At 46.9% G+C, this 25,212-nt stretch overlaps 1 protein-coding gene across 16 annotated transcripts in view; it reads right to left on the reverse strand.

Moving 5' to 3' along the window:
• The window catches only part of EPHA6 (EPH receptor A6), a 1,277,595-nt gene that overhangs the window by 302,069 nt on the left and 950,314 nt on the right, over window positions 1-25,212 (reverse strand). For all 16 annotated transcript variants that reach the window (XM_068270648.1, XM_068270650.1, XM_068270649.1 and 13 more), the window contains one exon: window positions 11,428-11,536. In XM_068270648.1, coding sequence (XP_068126749.1) covers window positions 11,428-11,536 — 109 coding nt within the window. The remainder of the gene's footprint in view (window positions 1-11,427; window positions 11,537-25,212) is intronic.

A 25,212-nucleotide genomic window follows, 5' to 3' on the forward strand; every position in this document is an offset into this window, starting at 1 on the left:
TCATGCTCCCTGTCACCTCCTTTCAACCAAAAAGATGGCTGCCCCCATGAAATCAAACATTTGCTTGTTCTTTTAAAACAGGGTGGGTAAGAGATTATATTACCTATCTATTTTAATTAACATACCTAATGTATGTTTGTTTAGGCTGACGTTCCTCTTTAAGGTCAAATGCAAGCAATTTAAGGTATATCAGCGTTTGAAAATGAACCCAAATATCCTGTATATGAATGGCCTTGTGTCACTCAGGAGCACTACAGACATATATGCACGACTTGCCCTACCATAAAGCTAGGGGGACAAAGGAGGAATAGAATCCATCTGTGGTTTGGGGGCAAGAACACAGCTATTCGTTGCACTATTACCAGGGAGGTGGGACACATAATGTGTTTTGGATGAGGTGTGTGACCTTGTGTCGGGTGCCAAAACCTTTAGATGAGCCCCTGCATACATGCTCTGTCTGGACCCCTGTTCTAGTTCGCATCAAAGGCCAAACAATGTGCTGCGTCAGTAATGAAAATGTAAGATGATAACATTCTTCACTTTAAAGTGTGTCGTGACAGTTCCCTCTTTGCTTTTACACAGCTTTGTAGTGTCAATACTGCCGTCTCCTAGATAAGAAGTCTGCAATTACAAAGCCACTTCTCGCTATTATACATGGGAGGGCGGAACAACTTATGAATGTTTTAACACATTCTCACACTCCGATAGGCTTCCTTCCTGCTTACTAACTCTTCTTCAGTATTCCAAGCATACTCCACCTCCTCCTGTCTTTAAAGGGAATATGAAGTGAAAATAAACTTATGATATAATGAATTGAATGTGTAGTACAGCCAGGGGTGCCTCTAGCCATTTTGTCACTCCAGGTGAGAAATCCTGTGGCGCCCCCCCCCCCCCTCCCCAGTAATTGCCTCCCAGCCCCAAAGCCCTGGTGAACACCAGCCCCAAAACCCCTGAAAATAATCATAATGCAGCAGCGTTTCACCAGAAAATCAGAAAATACACTTATTGCGGCATGGGTTCACCAGAAAATAGTTGCAATGCAGCAGAGCGTTTCACCATAAAATATACTTATTGCGGCATGCACTCACACACACCACACACAGTACACACACACACCACACACACACACACACACACACACACACTATACACACACACACAGTACACACACACTATATACACACGCACGCGCACGCACACACACACGCGCACGCACACACACACACACACACACACACACACACACTATACACACACAGTACACACACACACCACACACACACACACACACACACACACACACACACTATACACACACACACACACACACACACACACACACACACACACACACACACACACACACACACACACACACTATACACACACACACACACACACACACTATATACACACACACACACACACACACACACACACACACACACACACACACACACACACACACACACACACACACACACACACTACACACACACACTATACACACGCACACACACTATACACACAGTATACACACACACACTATACACACACTATACACACACACTATACACACTATATACACACACACTATACACACGCACAGTACACACACACTATACACACTATATACACACACACTATACACACGCACAGTACACACACACTATACACATGCACGCACACTACACTACACTACACTACACACACACACACACCTATGTCCTCCCCTTCACCACCATCTGTACTAATCCCTGCTTTCGCTACCTTATAGTGTGTCTGAGCCCTCATGCAGAGAAATAATGAGGAGAGAAAAGCTGAAAGAGAGGGAAGAAGATGTTTGCCTCACCAGGATTGCACTTTTATTTAGCTTTCCTGTATGACAAGAAGACACATCCAGCCAGCACTAGGGAAAGAGGGAAACAAAGGTGAATGAGGGAGGCTAGTGCACACCAAGAGTGCTTCTGAGCGCTTTTCAAATCGACAGCGATTTGAAAAGCGCTGGGCTATTGTTCCCCTATGACGGTGTTCCCACAGCAGCGTTGGGATTTTTTCAAATTTTTTGGAGCAATTCTTTCAAAAATCGCTTCACAAAGTCGCATTCGCAAATTGCTAGTGATTGCTATTGCGATTTTGTCGTGCACTAGCCCAGAGAGAGGCATAGTGGAGAAATTGAGAATAGCCTGAGATGGAGCAGTGAGCTTATCTGTATTGCAGTCCTACATTACACAGAGGCTACTTGCCTGTAATAGGACTCCTATCCCTGCCAGTCTCTCACAAGTCAGAAAGCAGCCCTCCTGGAGTGTATGGACTGTCAACATTTTACCACTTGTTTAACACCTTATCTGCACATGCAGTCATTTTAACAATGGGGAGAGACCAGACAGATTTTTTCCCACAGACTCTCCAGACAAGCTCTGCATCATGCTGTGTATATTTACCAGCTTGCCTGCCCTCTAATTGCACTTTTATCTGCTAGCCCAGTGTTTGACATTGCCTTACAACAACAAACATGAATACACCAGGCACTGGACAAGCCCTAAATCACTGAATGAAAGGCGGCCTGGGGGGCAGTCCATGCCTGGCTGCTACACTCAGTCTCTCTACATCCACATAGTTACCAGTAGCAGAGAGAGAGAGAGAGAGGAACTGAATGAATCAGTGAAGAGTCAGGACTCAGGAGCTGATGCTGTACTCGGATTGATCCCTGAGTGAGCTAGGACGAGTGCCTTCTCTCACTGATATATTCATTACTGTGGTTCTTTGAATCATTGAGCTGATGGAACTGAATGAATCAGTTATGAGTGGAGTCAGGCGCTGCTTTTAGCTGCTGTTGTAATCTGACCCCTGAGTGAGCTGAGAGGCATTTCTTCTCTCACTACTCAGTGCAACAGCGCTCTTCCCTCCTCCTGCCGCCCTAGGCAAAAATGTATAGCTGCCTGGTGGCTGAGACGGCTGTGAGTACAGCTAAGAAATGGAACTTTAGTAACAAAGATATGAGTCTCATATTGTTTCCAGTACAGGAAGAGTTAAGAAACGTCACTTGTTATTTATACAAAAGAGCTTCTCTGAGCTCTTTGGCCAAGCTTGGTCGGCTACAGGGCTATTTTCTAAAGCACTTATCTCAACCTGTTTCTCACTGTTTCTTGTTTGTTTAAGGTTTTATAGCAGGAAAGGGTCATTAGCTTTCCTCTATTTGAGATTAAAATACAGAGTGTTGTTTGTAAAATGCAAATATTAGAGAATAATGCAATGTTATAAAACAAAAAGCTGAAAACTGAAAATAAAAATATGAGACTCTTTTCTTTGCTACTAAAGTTCTATTAAAGAGACACTGAAGTGAAAAAAATTATGATATAATGAATTGGTTGTGTAGTACGGATAATTACTAGAACATTAGTAGCAACGAAAATATTCTCATATTTTTATTTTCAGTTATATAGTGTTTTTTTTTTATAACATAGCATCGCTCTGTAATATTTTCAGTTTACACACTACTCAGCATTCCAAATGATTTTACAGAGCAGGCTAGTGAACTTTTGAACCCTTCTCTGCAGAGAAAAAGAAATTACAGCGACTGACAGTTGAGATAACAAGATTGAGAAGACAGAGCTCTCTTTGAAAGTCATGGAGCTCAATGGCTCTTTTGCATAGATAACAACTGGAGTTTCTTAACTCTTCCTGTACTGAAAACAATGTTAGACTTCTGTCTCTGCTCCTAATGTTTTATTTCTTAGCTGATCTACACATAAATGCCAATTTTTGTTTTCGCTTCAGTGCCTCATTAAGGGGAACCTGAACTGAGTAAAATTATTTAACCACTTGAGGACCACAGTCTTTCTACCCCTTAAGGACCAGATCCTTTTTCTCCATTCAGACCACTGCAGCTTTCACGGTTTATTGCTCGGTCATACAACCTACCACCTAAATGAATTTTACCTCCTTTTCTTGTCACTAATACAGCTTTATTTTGGTGCTATTTGATTGCTGCTGCGAGTTTTAGTTTTTATTATATTCATCAAAAAAGACATGAATTTTGTCAAAAAAATGATTTTTTTTTTACTTTCCGTGCTGACATTTTTCAAATAAAGTAAAATTTCTGTATACATTTTTGTCCAAATGTATTGTGCTACATGTCTTTGATAAAAAAAAATCCATTCAGTGTATATTTATTGGATTGGGTAAAATTTATAGCGTTTACAAACTATGGTGCCAAAAGTGAATTTTCCCATTTTGAAGCATCTCCGACTTTTCTGACCACCTGTCATGTTTCATGAGGTGCTAAAATTCCAGGATAGTATAAATACCCCCCAAATGATCCCATTTTGGAAAGAAAACATCCCAAAGTATTCACTGAGAGGCATGGTGAGTTCATAGAAGATTTTATTTTTTGTCACAAGCTAGCGGAAAATGACACATTGTGACCAAAAAAAAAAAAAAAAAAAAGTTTCCATTTCTTCTAACAAAAAAAAAAAAATGAAATCTGCCACGGACTTACTATGCTCCCCTCTGAATACCTTGAAGGGTCTACTTTCCAAAATGGGGTCATTTGTGGGGTGTGTTTACTGTCCTGGCATTTTGGGGGTGCTAAATTGTAATCACCCCTGTAAAGCCTAAAGGTGCTCATTGGACTTTGGGCCCCTTAGCACAGTTAGGCTGCAAAAAAGTGCCACACATGTGGTATTGCCGTACCCAGGAGAAGTAGTATAATGTGTTTTGGGGTGTATTTTTACACATACCCATGCTGGGTGGGAGAAATATCTCTGTAAATGACAATTTTTTGAATTTTTTTATACACAATTGTCCATTTACAGAGATATTTCTCTGGTATTCTGTTAGGAGTATGGTGAGTTCATAGAAGATTTTATTTTTTGTCACAAGTAAGCGGAAATTGATTTTAATTGTTTTTTTTCCACAAAGTGTCATTTTCCGTTAACTTGTGCCAAAAAAAAAAAAAATCTTCTATGAACTCACCATACTCCTAACGGAATACCTTTGGGTGTCTTATTTCTAAAATGGGGTCATTTGTGGGGTTCCTATACTGCCCTGGCATTTTAGGGGCCCTAAACCGTGAGGAGTAGTCTTGAAACCAAATGTTGCAAAATGACCTGTGAAATCCTAAAGGTACTCATTGGACTTTGGGCCCCTTAGCACAGTTAGGGTGCAAAAAAGTGCCACACATGTGGTACCGCTGTACTCAGGAGAAGTAGTTTAATGTGTTTTGTGGTGTATTTTTACACATACTCATGCTGGGTGGGAGAAATATCTCTGTAAATGACGATTTTTTGATTTTTTTTTATACATAATTGTCCATTTACAGAGAGATTTCTCCCACCCAGCATGGGTATGTGTAAAAATACACTCCAAAACACATTATACTACTTCTCCTGAGTACGGCGATACCACATGTGACACTTTTTTGCACCCTAGGTGCGCTAAGGGGCCCAACGACCTATTCACAGGTCATTTTGAGGCATTTGTTTTCTAGACTACTCCTCACGGTTTAGGGCCCCTAAAATGCCAGGGCAGTATAGGAACCCCACAAGTGACCCCATTTTAGAAAGAAGACACCCAAAGGTATTCCGTTTGGAGTATGGTGAGTTCATAGAAGATTTGATTTTTTGTCACAAGTAAGCGGAAATTGATTTTAATTATTTTTTTTCACAAAGTGTCATTTTCCGCTAACTTGTGACAAAAAATAAAATCTTCTATGAACTCACCATACTCCTAACGGAATACCTTTGGGTGTCTTTTTTCTAAAATGGGGTCATTTGTGGGGTTCCTATACTGCCCTGGCATTTTAGGGGCCCTAAACCGTGAGTAGTATGGAAACCAAATGTCTCAAAATGACTGTTCAGGGGTATAAGCATCTGCAAATTTTGATGACAGGTGGTCTATGAGGGGGCAAATTTTGTGGAACCGGTCATAAGCAGGGTGGCCTTTTAGATGACAGGTTGTATTGGGCCTGATCTGATGGATAGGAGTGCTAGGGGGGTGACAGGAGGTGAATGATGGGTGTCTCAGGGGGTGGTTAGAGGGGAAAATAGATGCAATCAATGCACTGGGGAGGTGATCGGAAGGGGGTCTGAGGGGGATCTGAAAGTTTGGCCGAGTGATCAGGAGCCCACACGGGGCAAATTAGGGCCTGATCTGATGGGTAGGTGTGCTAGGGGGGTGACAGGTGGTGACAGGAGGTAATTTATGGGTGTCTCAAGGTGTGATTAGTGGGGGGAATAGATGCAAGCAATGCACTGGCGAGGTGATCAGGGCTGGGGTCTGAGGGTGTGGGCGGGTGATTGGGTGCCCTAGGGGCAGATAGGTGTCTAATCTGATGGGTAGCAGTGACAGGTGGTGACAGGGGGTGATTAATGGGTAATTAGTGGGTGTTTAGAGGAGAGAACAGATGTAAACAATGCACTTGGGAGGTGATCTGACGGCGGGTCTTCAGGTGATCTGATGGTGTGGGTGGGTGATCAGATTGCCCGCAAGGGGCAGGTTAGGGGCTGATTGATGGATGGCAGTAACAGGGGGTGATTGATGGGTGGCAGTGACAGGGGGTGATTGATGGGTGATTGACAGGTGATCAGTGGGTTTTTACAGGGAAGAACAGATGTAAATAATGCACTGGTGAATTGATAAGGGGGGGTCTGAGGGCAATCTGAGCGTGTGGGCGGTTGATTGGGTGCCCGCAAGGGGCAGATTAGGGTCTAATCTGATGGGTAACAGTGACAGGTAGTGATAGGGGGTGATTGATGGGTAATTAGTGGGTGTTTAGAGAAGAGAAAAGATGTAAACAATGCACTTGGGGGGTGATCTGACGACAGGTTTGCGGGCGATCTGATTGTGTGGGTGGGTGATCAGATTGCCAGCAAGGGGCAGGTTAGGGGCTGATTGATGGGTGGCGGTGACAGGGGGTGATTGACAGGTGATCAGTGGGTTATTACAGGGAAGAACAGATGTAAATAATGCACTGGCGAATTGATAAGGGGGGGTCTGAGGGCAATCTGAGCGTGTGGGCGGGTGATTGGGTGCCCGCAAGGGGCAGATTAGGGTCTGATCTGATAGGTAACAGTGACAGGTGGTGACAGGGGGTGATTGATGGGTGATTGATGGGTGTTCAGAGGAGAGAACAATTGTAAACAATGCACTTGGGAGGTGATCTGACGGCGGGTTTGCGGGCGATCTGATGGTGTGGGTGGGTGATCAGATTGCCCGCAAGGGGCAGGTTAGGGGCTGATTGTTGAGTGGCAGTGACAGTGGTCAGAACTGAAATATATTAGTTGCTGTCAGTTATATATCAGCAGCTGTCAGTTACAACTGAATGTGCAAGGTAATGTTCATGTTTCCCTATGGCTCTAGTGGGCTATATTACAGTTTAACAGTGTGCTGACCAGGAAGCTGTTAGGGGGTAGTGGCCATTTTCAAAATGGATGACGGAGTATTCCATTGATCACAGTGGACAAACAGGACGCAGGAGTGGAGAAAGAGATTGAAAAGTAGACTACACAGGAGGTAAGTATGACCTGTATATGTTTATTTTCACTCTTAATTTTCAGTTCAGGTTCTCTAGTTTTACTGCAGGAAAGGGTATTAATCTCTACTCTGTTTGATAGTTTAACATACAAACTGTTGTTTGTGAACTGCAAATATTAGAGAATCTTCTATTCATTATCCATACTACACAACCAATTCATTACATAACAAGTTTCTTCTTCCCCTTCAGTTTCACTTTAATTGTCCTACTGACCCAAAAGAGGATATCACTAGACTGAAGCTGCGGCTCTAGAAGCGCTAATGAGAATTCTGCACGTGGCACATGTTGAAAGGTGGTAAAAAAAATGTAAATTATTAAGAATCATCAAAAGTCAAAGCACAAAATTCAGGTTAATTAACATGATTAAAACCCGAAACGTCATCCTTTTGAACCCTGAAACGTATCGAGCGGCCGTTAGTGAGGGAGAGGGACGCCACGGTGGCGGCGGCAGTTCTTCTAGGGTCCGTTTGCGGAGAGTATGTTTTTCTCCCACAATCAATGGCTGACATTTCATAAGAGAGAAAATACTGCTTCTTGTAAATGAGTTCCTTGCTAATCATTTCAGGCACTTATTTTTGGTAATTAGTATGCTAAGCAAGAAATAACAGTCTGCTAATTAAATCATCACGAAGACACTTCACCTTTGACAAAAGCAGAATGAAACCACAAAAACACAGAAGATGTGGAACTCATGCAGAGGAGACTACGGAAAGAGCTTAAAGGGAACCTGAAGAGAGTACAATTATTTAAAATAAACACATGACGTAGCTGCACATGAATATTATATACTTACCTCACCATCAGTTCCTCTCAGAAGCTCACTATTTTCTTCTTACAGTGATCCCTTCCAGTTCTGACAATATTTTGTCAGAACTAAAATATACCAGTTGCTGTCAGTTATATATCAGCAGCTGTCAGTTACAACTGAATGTGCAAGGTAATGTCTATGTCTTCCTATGGCTCAAGTGGGTGATATTACAGTTTAACTATGCTGACCAGGAAGCTGTTATGGGGTAATGGCCATTTTTAAAATGGAAGACGGAGAATTCCATTGATCACAGTGTACAAATGGGATGCAGGAGAGGAGAAAGAGATTGAGGAGTAGATTACACAGGAGGTAAGTATGACCTGTGTATGGTTATTTTGACTTTTTATTTTCAATTCAGGTTCTCTTTAAAGGGGGTTGTAACTAGGGATGGTCAGAAATGACAATGTACGATTCCGCTTAAATGTCGATTTCCGCCAATGCTGATTACTGATTCTACGGATTTCCAATTTCTGTTTTCTGATTTCCGTGTAGTCTTTTTTTGGGTGGGGAAGGGTAATTTCTTGATTCTTTAATTGGCCAAATAGTTTGAAATAGACGCTGCATTCTCTGATTGGCCCAATGCTTCCAAGCTCTGTGATTGGCCTAAAATTAGTGAATTACAGTGATGTGGCATTTCCGCAAAAATCATAGGTACAAATATTTATTTGATCACATCATACTATACAGTATGATATCCTGGTTTCTCTTAAAGCACGTCCTAATTAGCCCCCTGTGCATTCCAGAACGTGAAATTCACCTCCTGCTCTTTGAATCGCCATCACCGCACTTGTCCCACCGTTCCCGCGCGTGCACGCTTGCGTATGTTCTCGTGCACGCTAATGCTCTCAATTAAATGTGAATGACTGCTGCTAATAGCAGTTCTCATTCACTTTAACCACTTAACGACCGCCTAACGCCGATAGGCGTCGGCAGGTCGAAGTGATGTTTCCATGGAAGTTCCATGTCAGTTCACGGAGGGTGTCTCCGTGAACAGCCTGCGAGCCTCCGATCGCGGCTCGCAGGCGAAATGTAAACACGCGGGGAAGAAATCCCCGCTGTTTACATCCTACGGCACTGCTGTCGCAGCAGCGCCGTAAAGAAGATTGGCGATCCCCGGCCTCTGATTGGCCGGGGATCACCGGCATCTGATAGGCTGAAGTCTATCAGAGGCGGTACAGGACGGATCGCCGTCCTGTGCCGCCCATAGCGAAAAGGAGAGGGAAGGTGGAATATCGCTGCCGAGGGGGGCTTTGAGGAGCTTCCCCCGCTCGGCCACACAGAGCGGCGGTGATCAGACCCCCCCTCCCCCCAGCAGGACATCCCCCTATTGGGGAAAAAAGGGGGGAAGTCTGGTCGCCCTGCCACAATCCTGATCTGTGCTGCGGGCTGGAGAGCCCACCCAACACAGATCAGCAGAAACAGCCCTGGTCCACAGGAAAAACAAATCAAAAGGACAGTGTTACTATTAAACAATAAAGTGTTTACAACCCCACAAGCAAAGTATTAACTCCTACCTAACTAATTAACCCTTGTGTCACCTGTACTTAGCCCTAAGATTAGTGGACACATGTAATGGCTGCCGCCCGTAGTGATTGGATGCAATCGCTAGTGCGACAGTTCCGAGACCAAACGCTGTACAGATACTTTGCTATGCTGTTGCGTAGCAATGTATCTGTACAGTACTGGGGTCCCCAAACCGTGCGCCATAGCGTTCAGATCCAATCGCTACAAACGCACAGATAATGGTAGGCCACATATGGCATGTAGGGTATCATTTCAAGCGGAACAAGATAAATAATATATTTTCAGGTGTGTTATAACAGTGGTACTTATCATGTAAAGTTACACAGAGTGTAGAATAAAAAAAAAATTGTATTTTTTGCATTTACGCCTTTTCTATAATATGCTTATATAATTAAATAATTCTTGGAAACAAATATTATCCGAACAAAGCCTAGATTGTTCTTAAAACAATATGTGTATCACTTTGATGGCATGAGTAATAAAAAAGTTATTGCTGTAGCATTGCGACATAGCTATAAGCTGATGAGATAAATAATTGTATTTATCCTCCTACTCCTAAAGATGACCTGTTTTTAGCTATAGTTTTATTTTATATTTAAGCATTTACAAAGTAAATTGAATGTCTTATCGTATCTGCTTAATGGCAGTCTATTAAGAGTCCCATATGCGAACTGGTTAGGGCCCGTTTCCACTTGTGCGGTGCGAATCGCCGCGGTAAAAATTTGCATGCGGATGCAAATTTTGCATGCAGGTCTATGCGAATTTTCATGCAAATTCGCATGGATGACGATGTATGCGAATTTAACCATGGCAGTGCTGGTGTGATTTTCCTTTGTTTCTGTGCGAATTCGCATAAAATTCCGCATACCCAAACCTCATGCGAATTTCCTATTAAATACATTGTATACGATTCGCATAGCGGTATGCGGTATGCAAATTCTGATGGCTCTGCCATGCGAATTTTTTCTGCACAGAAAAACGCAAAGGAATCCTGACAAGTGGAACAGTCCCATTCACTTGTATTGCTATGCGAATTCGCATGCGGAAAACGCATGCGAATTCGCGATAGTGGAAATGGGCCCTTAAAGGATACCAGCGCCGAAAAAGTTTGGAGAAATAGGGGGAACAGGCATGTATAGGGAGCTGTCCTGATGGCCACCGATCCCCCTGTCCCCCTCCTTACATATTTAAAGCCCCCCTCTTCCGGGCCGCTGGAGTTGGGCATCAGTGTGCAGGTGCAAGCCCGGCTGCAGGCGTCGCTCAGTGCCCGACCGCTGGCGGAAGCGCCCTGCGCATGCTCATGTCGTCACAAATACATCATGCGCAGAAGGCTCCCCCTGTTTCTCCAAACCTTTTCAATGCTGGTATCCTTTAAACTGCAAATCTGTGGCTACCGTAAGACACTGTCTACAAAGTTATTTGGTTACATAGGTATTTGGGTTGAAAAAAGACATACTTCCAAGTTCAACCAACAGATAAAGTGCAAGCAGCCAATGGCATAAGCAATAACATATAAAGTATGAAAAGTCCCAATGCTTTAAGTGGGTCTTGGGTTTACCTGCCAGTGATGAGGAAGAACAAGGTGAGTATGACCAGCAGAGTGAATCCTCCAACCGCAGCTGTGGCGATTACCAGAATCTGCCCTTGCTCGGCGGCCAGATCAGACGCTGCAATTCAAAGCACAAAAACAACTGTAAGCATGATACCTTCATCTCTTAAATGTGCATGCACAGATACACCCTGCATCATAACCAAATAGCAGCAGGTTAATAAAAACAATGAGCCTGGCATACTTAAAGAGACACTGAAGCGAAAAAAAATGATGATATTATGATTTGTATGTGTAGCACAGCTAACAAATAAAACATTAACATCAGATACATCAGTGTAATTGTTTCCAGTACAGGAAGAGTTGAGAAACTCCAGTTGTTATCTCAATGCAAACAATCCATTAAGCTCTCCGACTAAGTTAGTCGTGGAGAGGGCTGTTATCTGACTTGTATTATCTCAACTGTTCCTGGACTATTTACTTTTCCTCTGGTAGAGGAGAGGTCATTACTTCACAGACTGCTCTGAAAGACTCATTTTGAATGCTGAGTGTTGTGTAATCTGCACATATTATAGAATGATGCAATGTTAGAAAAAACACTATATACCTGAAAATAAAAGTATGAGAATATTTTCTTTGCTGCTAATCTTCTAGTAATTATTCATAGTACACAACCAATTCACTATATCATTTTTTTTTTTCGCTTCAGTGTCTCTTTAAAGGGCAACCGAGGTGAACATAAACAATTGAAATAAAAAATTGTATCTATCCTCCTTCTCCTAAAAAATCACTTTTTAAGATATTACACAGTTTCATTTTATATTTAAATCTACTTTTTAAGTTTTAACAGTTTAATTGTTTTTGCTCAATGACACATTCATTGACGTATGCCAGAGCTAGAATCTATGAACTATTGACCCTTTTTATCGGTTTCCTGCTCTCAGAAGCCATTTTCTGCTAGGAAAGTGTTTTACAGTTGCAAATTCTTATCAGTGAGGGTCACACTAATAAAAATAACCTTTAGGCCAGCTTCAGACTGAGCATTGAAGGTAGCGTGGGCCGCACCACACCCCACCACCAAAAACAGGCCTTTGGGGATTACCGCGTTAATATGCGGTAATCCTCTTCTGACCGTGATATAAACAGGAAGTGATGCTGGCTTGCGCTCACTTCCTGTTTTGAAAATACGAAAGTGCGCAGAAGCCTATTTAAAAAATATGCTTCCACGCTTGCGCCACAAAGCCAACATTTTGGAAAACCCTTTCATGGAAGCAGACATAGGGTTAACATACTGTGTTTACAAATTAGCTGCTATTCCAAGGCAGCCAGTTCACACAGATGACAGATCAAATTACACTTTTGATTACTCACAGATGAGGGAGAATTAGGCAGGCTAAACTCTAAAAACATACAGGCTACATTTCTTTCTGTTTTCCTTCTGTCCTGTGCAAGAGTACAGGTCCACGTTAAGAAGGCTGTCCACCGGTAGAAAAACAATTTTTTGCATGAAATTGCTTTTTAATTTTCGGATGACTCACCAGTCCCAGACTAATTTTTTATTTCAAATAAATGAAAATGGAAATAATTGATACGCACAAAAGCTTAGCGTTTATTTTAAGCTGATGCTGAGATGAGAAGCAATATCCGACACTTTCGCTCTCCATGGTGCTGAATCTGTGTTTTTTCAGAATCAGCACTAGGATGGGGCTAATGTGCTTTACTGTTTGATTTTTTTTTTAAATTAAAGGGAACCTGGAGGTGAGAAGTATATGGCGGCTGACATATTTATTTTCTTTTAAACAATACCAGTTGCCTGGCAGTCCTGCTGATCCTCTGCCTGTCAAACTTGTATTCTCAACACACATGCGATAACCGTTGTCTGAAACCATCGATAATTACCGTTTCAGCCGACGATCATTATGTGTGTACAGCTGCTGGTCAGTATTGCTCAGGCATTGGTAAAGATCCGTCCTGTTGGACTCTTAAAGTGAACCTCTGGACTAAAAATCGACTCAGCAGCACTGAAAAGGCCTGGTGTTTCTTTAACAGTTTCACAGCATCAGAACTTTGTTTCTCTTATCCAAGCCTCATTTTTAGCTGCATAGAAGAAAACTGCCCGGGCTTTTTTCCCCTGATGCTGTGCAAAGCATGATGGGATTTCTGATGTTGTTGCTTTTGTTCTGCTGTTTTGGTGCAATTTTTTTCTTTTTTACATTTTGAATTTGACATTTGAAGCCTAGTGTGTGCAGCTGGAAGGGGTTATCAGGACACAGGGCAGTTGGAACTGTGTCTCCTGCTCCTTGTCACCTCCTTTCAACCAAAAAGATGGCTGCCCCCATGACAAAGATGGCAGCCCCAATGAATCACAAACATTTGCCTGTTCTTTTAAAACAGGGTGGGTAAAAAAATTATATTACCTATCTATTCTAATTAACATAACTAATGTAACTTAATGACAGTATGTTTGTTTAGGCTGAAGTTCCCCTTTAACGACCCCCAATGCCCAAGTGTAACCATTCACCACTGATTGAAGCTAGTCCATCATCTGCTGATTGTTGTCATTCCGCCCCCTTCATAGCAACAGAACACATTGCTAGCCTCAAGGCTAGGGACGTGTCTGTGCAGCATTGTTCTGGGAAATGTTGCCTAAGGGATCGTTTTTCAATCCCCAATGGGTGACAAATCTTGCATTTGTGTATTTAGCTTTAGACCCTCGAAAAGCTTGTTTCTGAGTGAAGTGTGACTGGATTAGCTTCTACTGTATTATTATATACTATGTATATAGCACGGACATGTTCCTCAGCGCTGTGAGGTGTTCACAGTCAGGGCTGGTTCTAGACTTTTTGCTGCCTGAGGCAAACTTGTGAGGGTGCCCCCCTCCCCCCTCCGACACACAAACATTTGGAATGAACACACAGCACCCGACAATTTGCACCACACATTGTAGCCACGGTGGGACCAAAAACAAACCAAAACACCCTCACTATAGGTAGGTAGGTAGACTGGTATAGGTGCTCCCTGTATAGGTAGCCAAGTATAGGTGCCCTATTATAGGTAGCCAAGTGTAAGTGCCCCCAGTATAGGTTAGCGAGGCATAGGTGCCCCCAGTATAGGTTAGCCAGGTATAGATGCCGCAGAATAGGTTAGCCAGGCATAGGTGCCCCCAGTATAGGTTAGCCAGGTATAGATGCCGCAGAATAGGTTAGCGAGGCATAGGTGCCCTCAGTATAGGTTAGCCAGGTATAGATGCCGCAGAATAGGTTAGCCAGGCATAGGTGCCCCCAGTATAGGTTAGCCAGGTATAGATGCCGCAGAATAGGTTAGCCAGGCATAGGTGCCCCCAGTATAGGTTAGCCAGGTATAGATGCCGCAGAATAGGTTAGCGAGGCATAGGTGCCCCCAGTATAGGTTAGCCAGGTATAGATGCCGCAGAATAGGTTAGCGAGGCATAGGTGCCCCCAGTATAGGTTAGCCAGGTATAGATGTTGCAGAATAGGTTAGCGAGGCATAGGTGCCCCCAGTATAGGTTAGCCAGGTATAGATGCCGCAGAATAGGTTAGCCAGGCATAGGTGCCCCCAGTATAGGTTAGCCAGGCATAAATGCGTCCCCAGTATAGGTTAGCCAGATATAGGTGGCCCCAGTATAGTTTAGCCAGGTAGGTGCCTCCCCCCTATAGGTTAGCCAGGTAGGTGCCCCCAGAATAGGAAGCCAGGGATAGGTGGCCCCACTATGGGTAACGAAGTATAGGTGGCCCCAGTAAAGGACGCCAGGTATGGTGCCCCCGATATAGGTAGCCAAGTATAGGTGCCCTCAGTATAGGTAGCCAAGTATAGGTGCCCCCAGTATAGGTTAGCCAGGTATTGGTGGCCCCTGTATAGGTAGACAGGTATAGTTGCCCCCAGTATAGGTTAGCCAGGTAGGTGCCCCCAGTAGGTAGTCAGCCTGTCCTTCCTCCTTCCCAGACCACTGCTCCTTTACCTCTTGGTGTCAGCGCTCCTCCACCACAGTCCTTCCTTCCCCTCGCTTCTCTGCATGCCCGGTGGCACGGCATGCAGCGTGGACATCAGCGGTGATGCAGACAGGACAGTGTTGTCCGGATTATGAACGATTCAGATATTTGATCCGAATCTCTTTTGCGAGTCGAATCATCAAAATGAACGATTCGGATCACAAAAGGGGGGGGGGGGGGGGAAAGGAAAGGCAAGCCCCCCTCTCAGCGGGCAGGGGGGTCCTGGAAGCAGAGCAGAGATGGATCGATCAGTTGGAGGGGAGCCAGCCTTGCAGCCAGGGACAGGTAGATGAGAGAGGGGACATGGGTGCCACTGCCAGATATGTGTAGAGAACATGTACTGGCTGTAATGTGCTGCTGATTTTAGGCTGTCTGTTCAGTAGTTGTGAAAAGTGAACAAATGGGAAACGTTTGGCTCAGAAGCACAGCTCAGTAACTTTGCAGACAGTGGGCTGGGCTAGAATGACAGGGCAGGTGTTCCGAGGCACTGTGATTGCAGTGCAATATGATCCTTATGATGTTGGAGGTGAGAAAAGGACATATTGGGATGGGGAATGCTTTCTTTCACTGTGAGACGTTTGCAAAGTATACAGATGAACATATAGGTGAAATATATTTAAAGCATATGATTGCAGCATGTGGGTAATGTGTGCAAAAAAAATATTTCTGCTCTCTGCTCTCCCCTCTTCGCTCACCTCCTCCCTTCTCTGTCCACTTCCCTTCTCTGTCCATCTTCTCCCCTTCTCTGTCTGTCCACCCCCCTCCCCTTCTCTGTCCACTGCAGGGAAAGTCCTGTTCTGCTAGTCATTTCACCCCCAGAATGCTTCCCTAGTAAAATGATTTGAGATTCGGATCAAAGATCTGGATCTTTTCAATGATCCGATTCGAATCATCCAAATCATTGAAAAGATCCGGACTTCCCATCTCTACAGGAGAGCAGTTCCCCTGGTAATGGCGCATATACAAGTACTTCCTGTGTACGCGCTGCTACTAGGTGGAGCCACTCATCATGTTTGTGGGTCATCGCTGATGTCCGTGCTGCATGCCACACCACTGGGCATGCAGCGAAGAGAGGGGAAAAAGAACTGTGATGGAGGATATGGCCGCTGATTCCAGGGGGTAAAGTAGCAGCGGCTGGGGAGAAAGGGGGGGCGGGAGCAATGCTGGCTTGGGAAGACGCCGCTTGACGTACATCGTTCAGACGGTGTCATGGCTGAACCACCACGCTCATAATCTAATCCTTACCACAGTTATATAGTGTGTGTATCATTGTGTAGGGGCATCTGTATGTTTTATGGATGTGGGGGGAAATCAAAGTGCCCAGAGGAAACCCACGCAAACACAGGGAGAACATACAAACTCTGTGCAGATAGTGCCCTGACTGGGATGGGAACCTGGGACCCAGCACAGCAAGGCAACACCGCTAACCACTACACCACCCGAATGACGCTTGGGGGGGGGGGGGGCGACTGGCGCAGCGCTGAACTGGCCGATAAGCACATAGTTCAGCCTCCTGTCTACAAGAGTCCTTAGTTTCTAACTTTTTATTTTATTTAAAAAAAAAATTCACTTCAGGTGTCCTTTGCCAAACACAGTCCTATCTACAGGAAAGGCGAACTTTTACAATGACAAACACCATAAGGACAAAAGGCAGCTCCCCCCTTGCTCTGGCGTGTTAAGTCAGCCTCACGCTTTACCCTATTCCCAGCTTGGGGAAAACAGATAATGTCAGAGATTCTAGTGGAAAGTGGGTTACAGAAGATTATCCAATTACATGCTCAGCTAGGAATAGTAATAATCCGCGCTTTACTTGATGCAAGGCAGCTTTTCCGTTATTTATGAGGGAGGGCGACCGCACACTTCCCCAGCCCCTATAGAGCTATTAGGCATTTGCATAGATGCTTTATGAACTGCTTCCTCCGGCAGAATATAAACTTTAAGGGGCGAGAAAGTATACATTCTGTGATTGATCTAGAAGCACTGCGTGGTCGTGCAAGGTCAGCCGTTCCCGGGTCTGCTTTGTAACTTGCTATTAATAATCACTTAAAAATGAAAATGGTTTTCCATATCTGGCTGCCTCTAGTAATGATGCATCTGATTCTATTGTAAATTATCCAGGCGGCACAAATTGTGTTCCGGAAAGAAGGGGGGGGGGCTTCAAGTCACCAGTGCGCTCTGTTCATTCCTGCTGTAGTGCTTAGCTTTTAATAAGACCTATATTTTATATAGGTAGAGCAATACGCAGCTCAGCAACCATTAATCGTTTCTTTGAAATGTTTATTTACTTTGAGGGAAAGATCCCATTGAGTGGATGGACAATAAGCACTCACAATCGGTTTTGATCGATTTTCTCTAAAGAAAATATTCACCTTAAAGAAGTATTATAGTCCCGCAACTAAAGTTTCAGTAATTAAACTTAGTTACATACAAGAACATTTGAAAGCAATCTCATGCATTCCCTGCATACAAAAGCATACGCTTTCCCTGCACAGAGCAGTACAGGCTTGCTTATCTCTTTGTAATCATTGCCAGCTGAAGCTCTCTGAGGCATGCACCTTCACTCTCCCCCCTTCATTCTGCTGAAGTGACTCAGCTGTTGCCAGAGCCATGTGTCTGTTCATTTCTGCTGTAGTGCTTGGATTTTTTTGAGACCTTTATTTTATATAGGCAGCGTGATACACAACTCAGCAACCATTAATAATAGCGGAGATGAATCTTTTGAATGTTTATTTACTTTGAAGAGAAGATCCCACTGAGTGGATAGACAATAAGCACTCACAATCTATTTTGATCGATCTTCTAAAATCACAAACAATGGTTCGCACGACAGTCGGTGGCCCCAGCCTCTCTCACTTGCTGGGGCCCCCAAACCACCATGCGATACCCAGAGGAAAATGTGGGTGAGCCCTGGCTCTCTCACCTCCAGGGACTTCACCCAGTGGTGCTCACCGCCAGGTCGTGATCACGCTTACGCATGGATTCACGACCATTTTGACGCATTCCGCCTCGGACACGCTAAGCCGTGAATAGATTTTCAACCACGAAAATTTACTTCGGCTTCGTGTGAATGCGGACAGAAATCCGCATTCACGCTCGTGAAACCCGGTGCTGAAGTCGTGGTTTGCGGAAATGCGTCAAACTATGCGGAAGTGACACATTGCAGGCCAATCAGAGTGCCCCAGCCAGGCCCTAGCAACCAATCACAGGAGGGGAGCTATGCCCTCCCCTCCTGAATATAAATCGGCGGCCATGATGGAAAAGCTCTGTGCTTGCTAGACTGTGGTGCTGAGAGGATTATCTCCAGGCCATTGTTGTTTGAGCAAGTGCATTTATTGTGTTAAAAACAAAGCGTTTTTTTTGCTAACACTGCTCTTATACTGTACACAGTTAGCTAGTCAGTGAGTGATTGCTGTAGTTAGTTGTAGTCAGTGTAGTTTAGTGGGAGTGTGGGAGTCTAGTGATTATTTAACTGTGTGTAGTGCAGGCAGGTTCAGTGCTGAAGTGTAGTCAGTGTAGTGGGAGTGGGGATTATCTGTGTGTAGTGCAGGCAGGCAGGTTAGTGCAGCTGCAGTGTTCACTTGTATATTCCAGTGACAGTTATACACTTGTACTATTTGCAGGCAGCCAGTCAGTGCTCGCTCGCTGGCATATGAGCATCTCATTACACAGTGTGACATCCTTGTGTGCCCACTGCATCCTTCAGTGACCTAGTTGTATATCCAGTGCCCACTGCTGTGCCCACTGCATCCTTCAGTGACCTTGTACTGTGCCCACTGCATCCTTCAGTGACCTAGTTGTATATTCAGTGCCCACTGCTGTGCCCACTGCATCCTTCAGTGACCTTGTACTGTGCCCACTGCATCCTTCAGTGACCTAGTTGTATATCCAGTGCCCATTGCTGTGCCCACTGCATCCTTCAGTGACCTTGTACTGTGCCCACTGCATCCTTCAGTGACCTAGTTGTATATCCAGTGCCCACTGCTGTGCCCACTGCATCCTTCAGTGACCTTGTACTGTGCCCACTGCATCCTTCAGTGACCTTGTACTGTGCCCACTGCATCCTTCAGTGACCTAGTTGTATATCCAGTGCCCACTGCTGTGCCCACTGCATCCCTCAGTGACCTTGTACTGTGCCCACTGCATCCTTCAGTGACCTAGTTGTATATCCAGTGCCCACTGCTGTGCCCACTGCATCCTTCAGTGACCTTGTACTGTGCCCACTGCATCCTTCAGTGACCTAGTTGTATATCCAGTGCCCACTGCTGTGCCCACTGCATCCTTCAGTGACCTTGTACTGTGCCCACTGCATCCTTCAGTGACCTAGTTGTATATCCAGTGCCCACTGCTGTGCCCACTGCATCCTTCAGTGACCTTGTACTGTGCCCACTGCATCCTTCAGTGACCTAGTTGTATATCCAGTGCCCACTGCATCCTTCAGTGACCTTGTACTGTGCCCACTGCATCCTTCAGTGACCTAGTTGTATATCCAGTGCACACTGCTGTGCCCACTGCATCCTTCAGTGACCTTGTACTGTGCCCACTGCATCCTTCAGTGACCTAGTTGTATATCCAGTGCCCACTGCTGTGCCCACTGCATCCTTCAGTGACCTTGTACTGTGCCCACTGCATCCAGTGATTCATTACTAGCAACATGTCTGGCAGGGTTTCGCGGGGTGAGAGGAAAGGGAGTTCAATTGCCTCAGCCACTTCTGGGACTGCTCCACGTCCAGGGAGAGGACGCCCAGCTGTACGTGGTCGTGATGCAGCAGAAAGGGGGGCAGCAAAGCCTGGGCCGAGTCAGCGGATGCCATTGTCCAAATATTTTAAAGTTTCTGGTCCCCGTGTGGTGGTTGAGCAAATGGAACCTGACGTACTCATGGACATCATGACTTCCTCCCAGACCTCTACTGTGAGCACCACTCCAAGCAGCAGCAGCAGCAGCCAACGTCTCACGCTTGTTGTGACATCCACCCCAGCACCCACTGGTCAGCAGCCCTCCCAGGATGACAGCGTTCTGTCCCTCAGTCCGGCATCTGGGAACCTGCTGATGCAAGAAGCTCAGGACTTACTGGGGACTGATGTGGCAGAGATTGAGATCGGGCCACAATCACAAGCATTGTTGAGTTCTGGTGATGAAGAAGAGGGGTTTGTGTCTGGGGATGTAGGGATAGAAGAGGAGGCGGGGGAGTCAGAGGAAGAGCTGGATTATGATGATGCTGCTGATGATGACGACGTTGTGGACCCTAACTATGTGCAGCCTGCTGAGTCCGTGGAAGAATGGTCAGAGGCAGAGCAGGATGACGAGTCACCTCGGCCTAGGCAAGGATATCGCCATATGTCAGGCAGGGGCAGGGGCATCGGCAGCAGTGGGCGTGGAGGAAGTAGACAGGACACTGCTTCAGCCGGCACCACCACCATGCAACCCCCGGCAACTACTACCACACATTGTTCCGCTGCACCCTCTGCTAGTGGGGGCCGCAGTAAATTAAAGTCACCAGTGTGGGATTGCTTTGAGGAATGTACTGATGACAAAAGGTATGTGGTGTGCAGGTTATGCAGCAAAAGAGTGAGCCGTGGGAAAAGTCTGAGCAAGATGGGTACCTCATCCCTCCAGGGCCACCTGAGAAGCCGCCACTGCCGCGAGTATGCGGAGTTTAAGAGGAAGCAGGCACTGCTGGCAGGGGTTCCTGAGAGCAGAAGGCCCACCAGCGCAGCAGCATCATCCCTCCCTCAGGGTCGTGAATCCCCCACAGCAGCAGCAGTAGTAGCACGCAAGCGCTCTTCCACCTCGGCTACTCAGGACACAGACATTGAGGCTGGCAGCCAGTGTTCGTCTCTCTCCTCTGTCTCCCCTGCATCCCAGCGTCGTCAGACCCTGCTGAGCGACACCTTTCAGGGTCTGACCAAGCCTCTGCCTCCAAGCCACAGGCGGATCCGCAAACTAAATGGCTTGCTGGCCCGGGCCATGGCATCACAGCTGCTTCCCTACTCCCTGGTGCAGGAGGGGAGCGCCATGCGGACGCTGCTCCAATTTGGCATCCCCGAGTGGCAAGTCCCCAGTCGCCACTATTTCAGCAGGAGCGCGATCCCAGCACTCCACAAGTTTGCGGTGGAAAATGTGGCCCGTTCCCTGGACTACTCTGTGGGCAAGCGGGTCCACGTGACCATGGACTCGTGGAGTAGCAGATTTGGGACAGGTCGCTACCTGTCCTTTACGGCCCACTGGGTGACACTGATGGAAGGGAGGGAGGACAAGTGCGCATCAGCCCAGCTAGTGGTGCCACCACGCGGGATCAGGGGGGATGCAGAAGGGTCCTGTCACGACACTCCCTCTGCACCCGGAAAGCAAGCCCGCCTCAGCAGCAGCAGCGCCAAGCCTCGGCACTGCCAAGCCCTTTTAAAATTGGTGACCCTGGGGAAGGAGAGGCTTACGGCCACCAACGTCCTGGCCGCCCTCAGGAAGCAGGAGCGGAGGTGGCTGACCCCCAGAGGCCTGGAAGTGGGGTATGTGGCAGCCGATAACGGGGCCAACCTGGTGGCAGCAGTGCAGCAGGGAAACCTCCAGCACATCCCCTGCTTGGCCCACGTGCTCAATCTTGTGGTGCAGCGCTTCTTGCGCACGTACCAGGGGATGAGCGAGCTGCTGCAGGATGCCCGGGTGGTGGTACGCTTTTTCCGCCTGTCAGCCACTGCCTCTGCACTCTTGTCCACCTTACAGCAGCAGTAAGGAAGGCCACAACACCGGATGATCATCGACATGCCAGTTCGCTGGAATTCGACTCTGGCCATGTTGGAGCGGCTGTGTCAGCACAGGCTGGCTCTTAAGGCCTACATGCTAGACCCAAGTGTCCCCAGCAACCAGAAAGTCCCCATGATTACTGCCACTTAGTGGACACTGATGCAGCAAGTATGCCTGGTGCTGAGTCCCTTCCTGGAGGCAACCAAGATGGTCAGTGAGGAGCGGGCCTCTGTGTGCCAGTGGGTGCCCTTGGTTTGTCTACTGGAGCAGGCAATGGACAATTTAATTGAGCGTGGGGATGAAGCCCTGAGGCAGTTGGAAGAACAGGAGCAGATGGCAGCACAGTCCAGCTCAGAGGAGGGCTCACAGCAGGTAGTGGAAGAGTTGGAGGTCCCTAACCTGAATGAGGAGGAGGAGCAGAGTGCAGCAGGCGTTGTACGTGGATGGCGGTTTGAGGAAGACAACGACATGGCACAGGAAGAGGACAGGCATGCGTTATCGGACAATGGCGAGGACGAGGAAGATCTTGCTGGCAGGGCCCACTTGTTTCCCATGGCTGTGCACATGTTGCGCTGCCTTCGCAGGGACCCCCGGGTGATCCAGATGCGTTCAAGGGAGGACATCTGGATTACCTTGATGCTTGATCCCCGTCTGAAGGGGAAGCTGGGAGACTTAATGACGCCATCCACCACCGAGCAACGCACAAGGGAGTTGAAGGAGGCCCTTGTGCGCTGACTACTGGAAGCATTTCCCCAGCCTTCCACCCCCACTGTAACTGCTCTGCCAAGCCAGCAAGAGGTGCCTGCCATTGCCACTAGCAGCACAACAACAACCACCAGCAGCAGCAGCAGCAACTGGCGCCCCGGAGACCTGAAGAGCCTAAGCAAGAGCCTGTATGCAGTGCAGCAGCCCAGAACAGAGGTGCCCGCCACAGCATCCACCACCAACCAGCACAAGCAACGACTGACCACCATGGTGTCTGACTATATGGGGTCATCCAGCGGGCTCAATGACACCGACAGCCCCGTGGACCCCTTGGAGTACTGGGTCAAGAGACTGGACATCTGGAGCGAGCTTTCCCAGTACGCCCTGGAACTCCTATCCTGCCCTCCTTCCAGTGTCCTCTCAGAGAGATGCTTTAGTGCGGCCGGTGGCGTGGTCACAGAGAAGCGCTCTCGGCTCTCCCACACCTCTGTGGACAAACTCACCTTCCTGAAAATCAACCAGGCTTGGGTGGAAGGTGAGTTCCTGGCCCCTATTGTCGGACACAGGGGGACATGAAGTGGCTGCTGCATGTGCTGTTGTTAACTATGCCTGCCTTTATAAAGACAGTTACTACCTGCCTAGTGCCTACCTTGGTTAATTTTTTGGTGTTATGGTACTACTACCAGTAAGTTGCCATGGTCCTCCTTCTGAGCTGCTGAACTGACCTCCCGCTTTGTCCTCCTGACTCAGTCGCTACTACACTCTGCGTTCACACTGCCCGGGTCACTGGGTGCATTTAATTTTTTGGCCAGCACTATGACGCTGTGCTACTACTACTACCACCAGTATGTTGCCATGGTCCTTTTGTGCTGCTGAACTGACCGCCCGCATTGTCCTCCTCCTCCTGACTCAGTCGCTTCCACCAATGTACTCTGTCTGCGTTATCACTGCCCGGGTCACCGGGTGCATTTAATTTTTTGGCCAGCACTATGACGCTGTGCTGCTACTACTACCACCAGTATGTTGCCATGGTCCTTCTGTGCTGCTGCTGTTGCTGAACTGAACGCCCGCTTTGTCCTCCTCCTCCTCCTGACTCAGTCGCTACCACGGTACCACCACTGCACTCTGTCTGCGTTATCACTGCCCGGGTCACCGGGTGCATTTAATTTTTTTGGCCAGCACTATGACGCTGTGCTGCTACTACTAGCACCAGTATGTTGCCATGGTCCTTCTGTGCTGCTGCTGCTGCTGCTGAACTGAACGCCCGCTTTGTCCTCCTCCTCCTCCTGACTCAGTCGCTACCATGGTACCACCAATGTACTCTGTCTGCGTTATCACTGCCCGGGTCACCGGGTGCATTTAATTTTTTGGCCAGCACTATGACGCTGTGCTGCTACTACTACCACCAGTATGTTGCCACGGTCCTTCTGTGCTGCTGCTACTGCTGAACTGAATGCCCGCTTTGTCCTCCTCCTGACTCAGTCGCTACCACGGTACCACCAATGCACTCTGTCTGCGTTATCACTGCCCGGGTCACCGGGTGCATTTAATTTTTTGGCCAGCACTATGACGCTGTGCTGCTACTACTACCACCAGTATGTTGCCATGGTCCTTCTGTGCTGCTGCTGCTGCTGCTGCTGAACTGAACGCCCGCTTTGTCCTCCTCCTCCTCCTGACTCAGTCGCTACCATGGTACCACCAATGTACTCTGTCTGCGTTATCACTGCCCGGGTCACCGGGTGCATTTAATTTTTTGGCCAGCACTATGACGCTGTGCTGCTACTGCTACTACTACCACCAGTATGTTGGCATGGTCCTTCTGTGCTGCTGCTGCTGAACTGACCGCCCGCATTGTCCTCCTCCTCCTGACTCAGTCGCTTCCCGCTGCTGCACTCTGCGTTCACACTGCCCGGGTCACCGGGTGCATTTAATTTTTTGGCCAGCACTATGACGCTGTGCTGCTACTACTACCACCAGTATGTTGCCATGGTCCTTCTGTGCTGCTGCAGCTGCTGAACTGAACGCCCGCTTTGTCCTTCTCCTCCTCCTGACTCAGTCGCTACCACGGTACCACCAATGCACTCTGTCTGCATTATCACGGCCCGGGTCACCGGGTGCATTTAATTTTTTGGCCAGCACTATGACACTGTGCTACTACTACTACCACCAGTATGTTGCCATGGTCCTTCTGTGCTGCTGCTGCTGATCTGACCGCCCGCATTGTCCTCCTCCTCCTGACTCAGTCGCTTCCACCAATGTACTCTGTCTGCGTTCACACTGCCCGGGTCACCGGGAGCATTTAATTTTTTGGCCAGCACTATGACGCTGTGCTGCTACTAC

Source organism: Hyperolius riggenbachi, chromosome 2, assembly GCF_040937935.1.
Source record: "Hyperolius riggenbachi isolate aHypRig1 chromosome 2, aHypRig1.pri, whole genome shotgun sequence".
NCBI classification, from domain to species: domain Eukaryota; kingdom Metazoa; phylum Chordata; class Amphibia; order Anura; family Hyperoliidae; genus Hyperolius; species Hyperolius riggenbachi.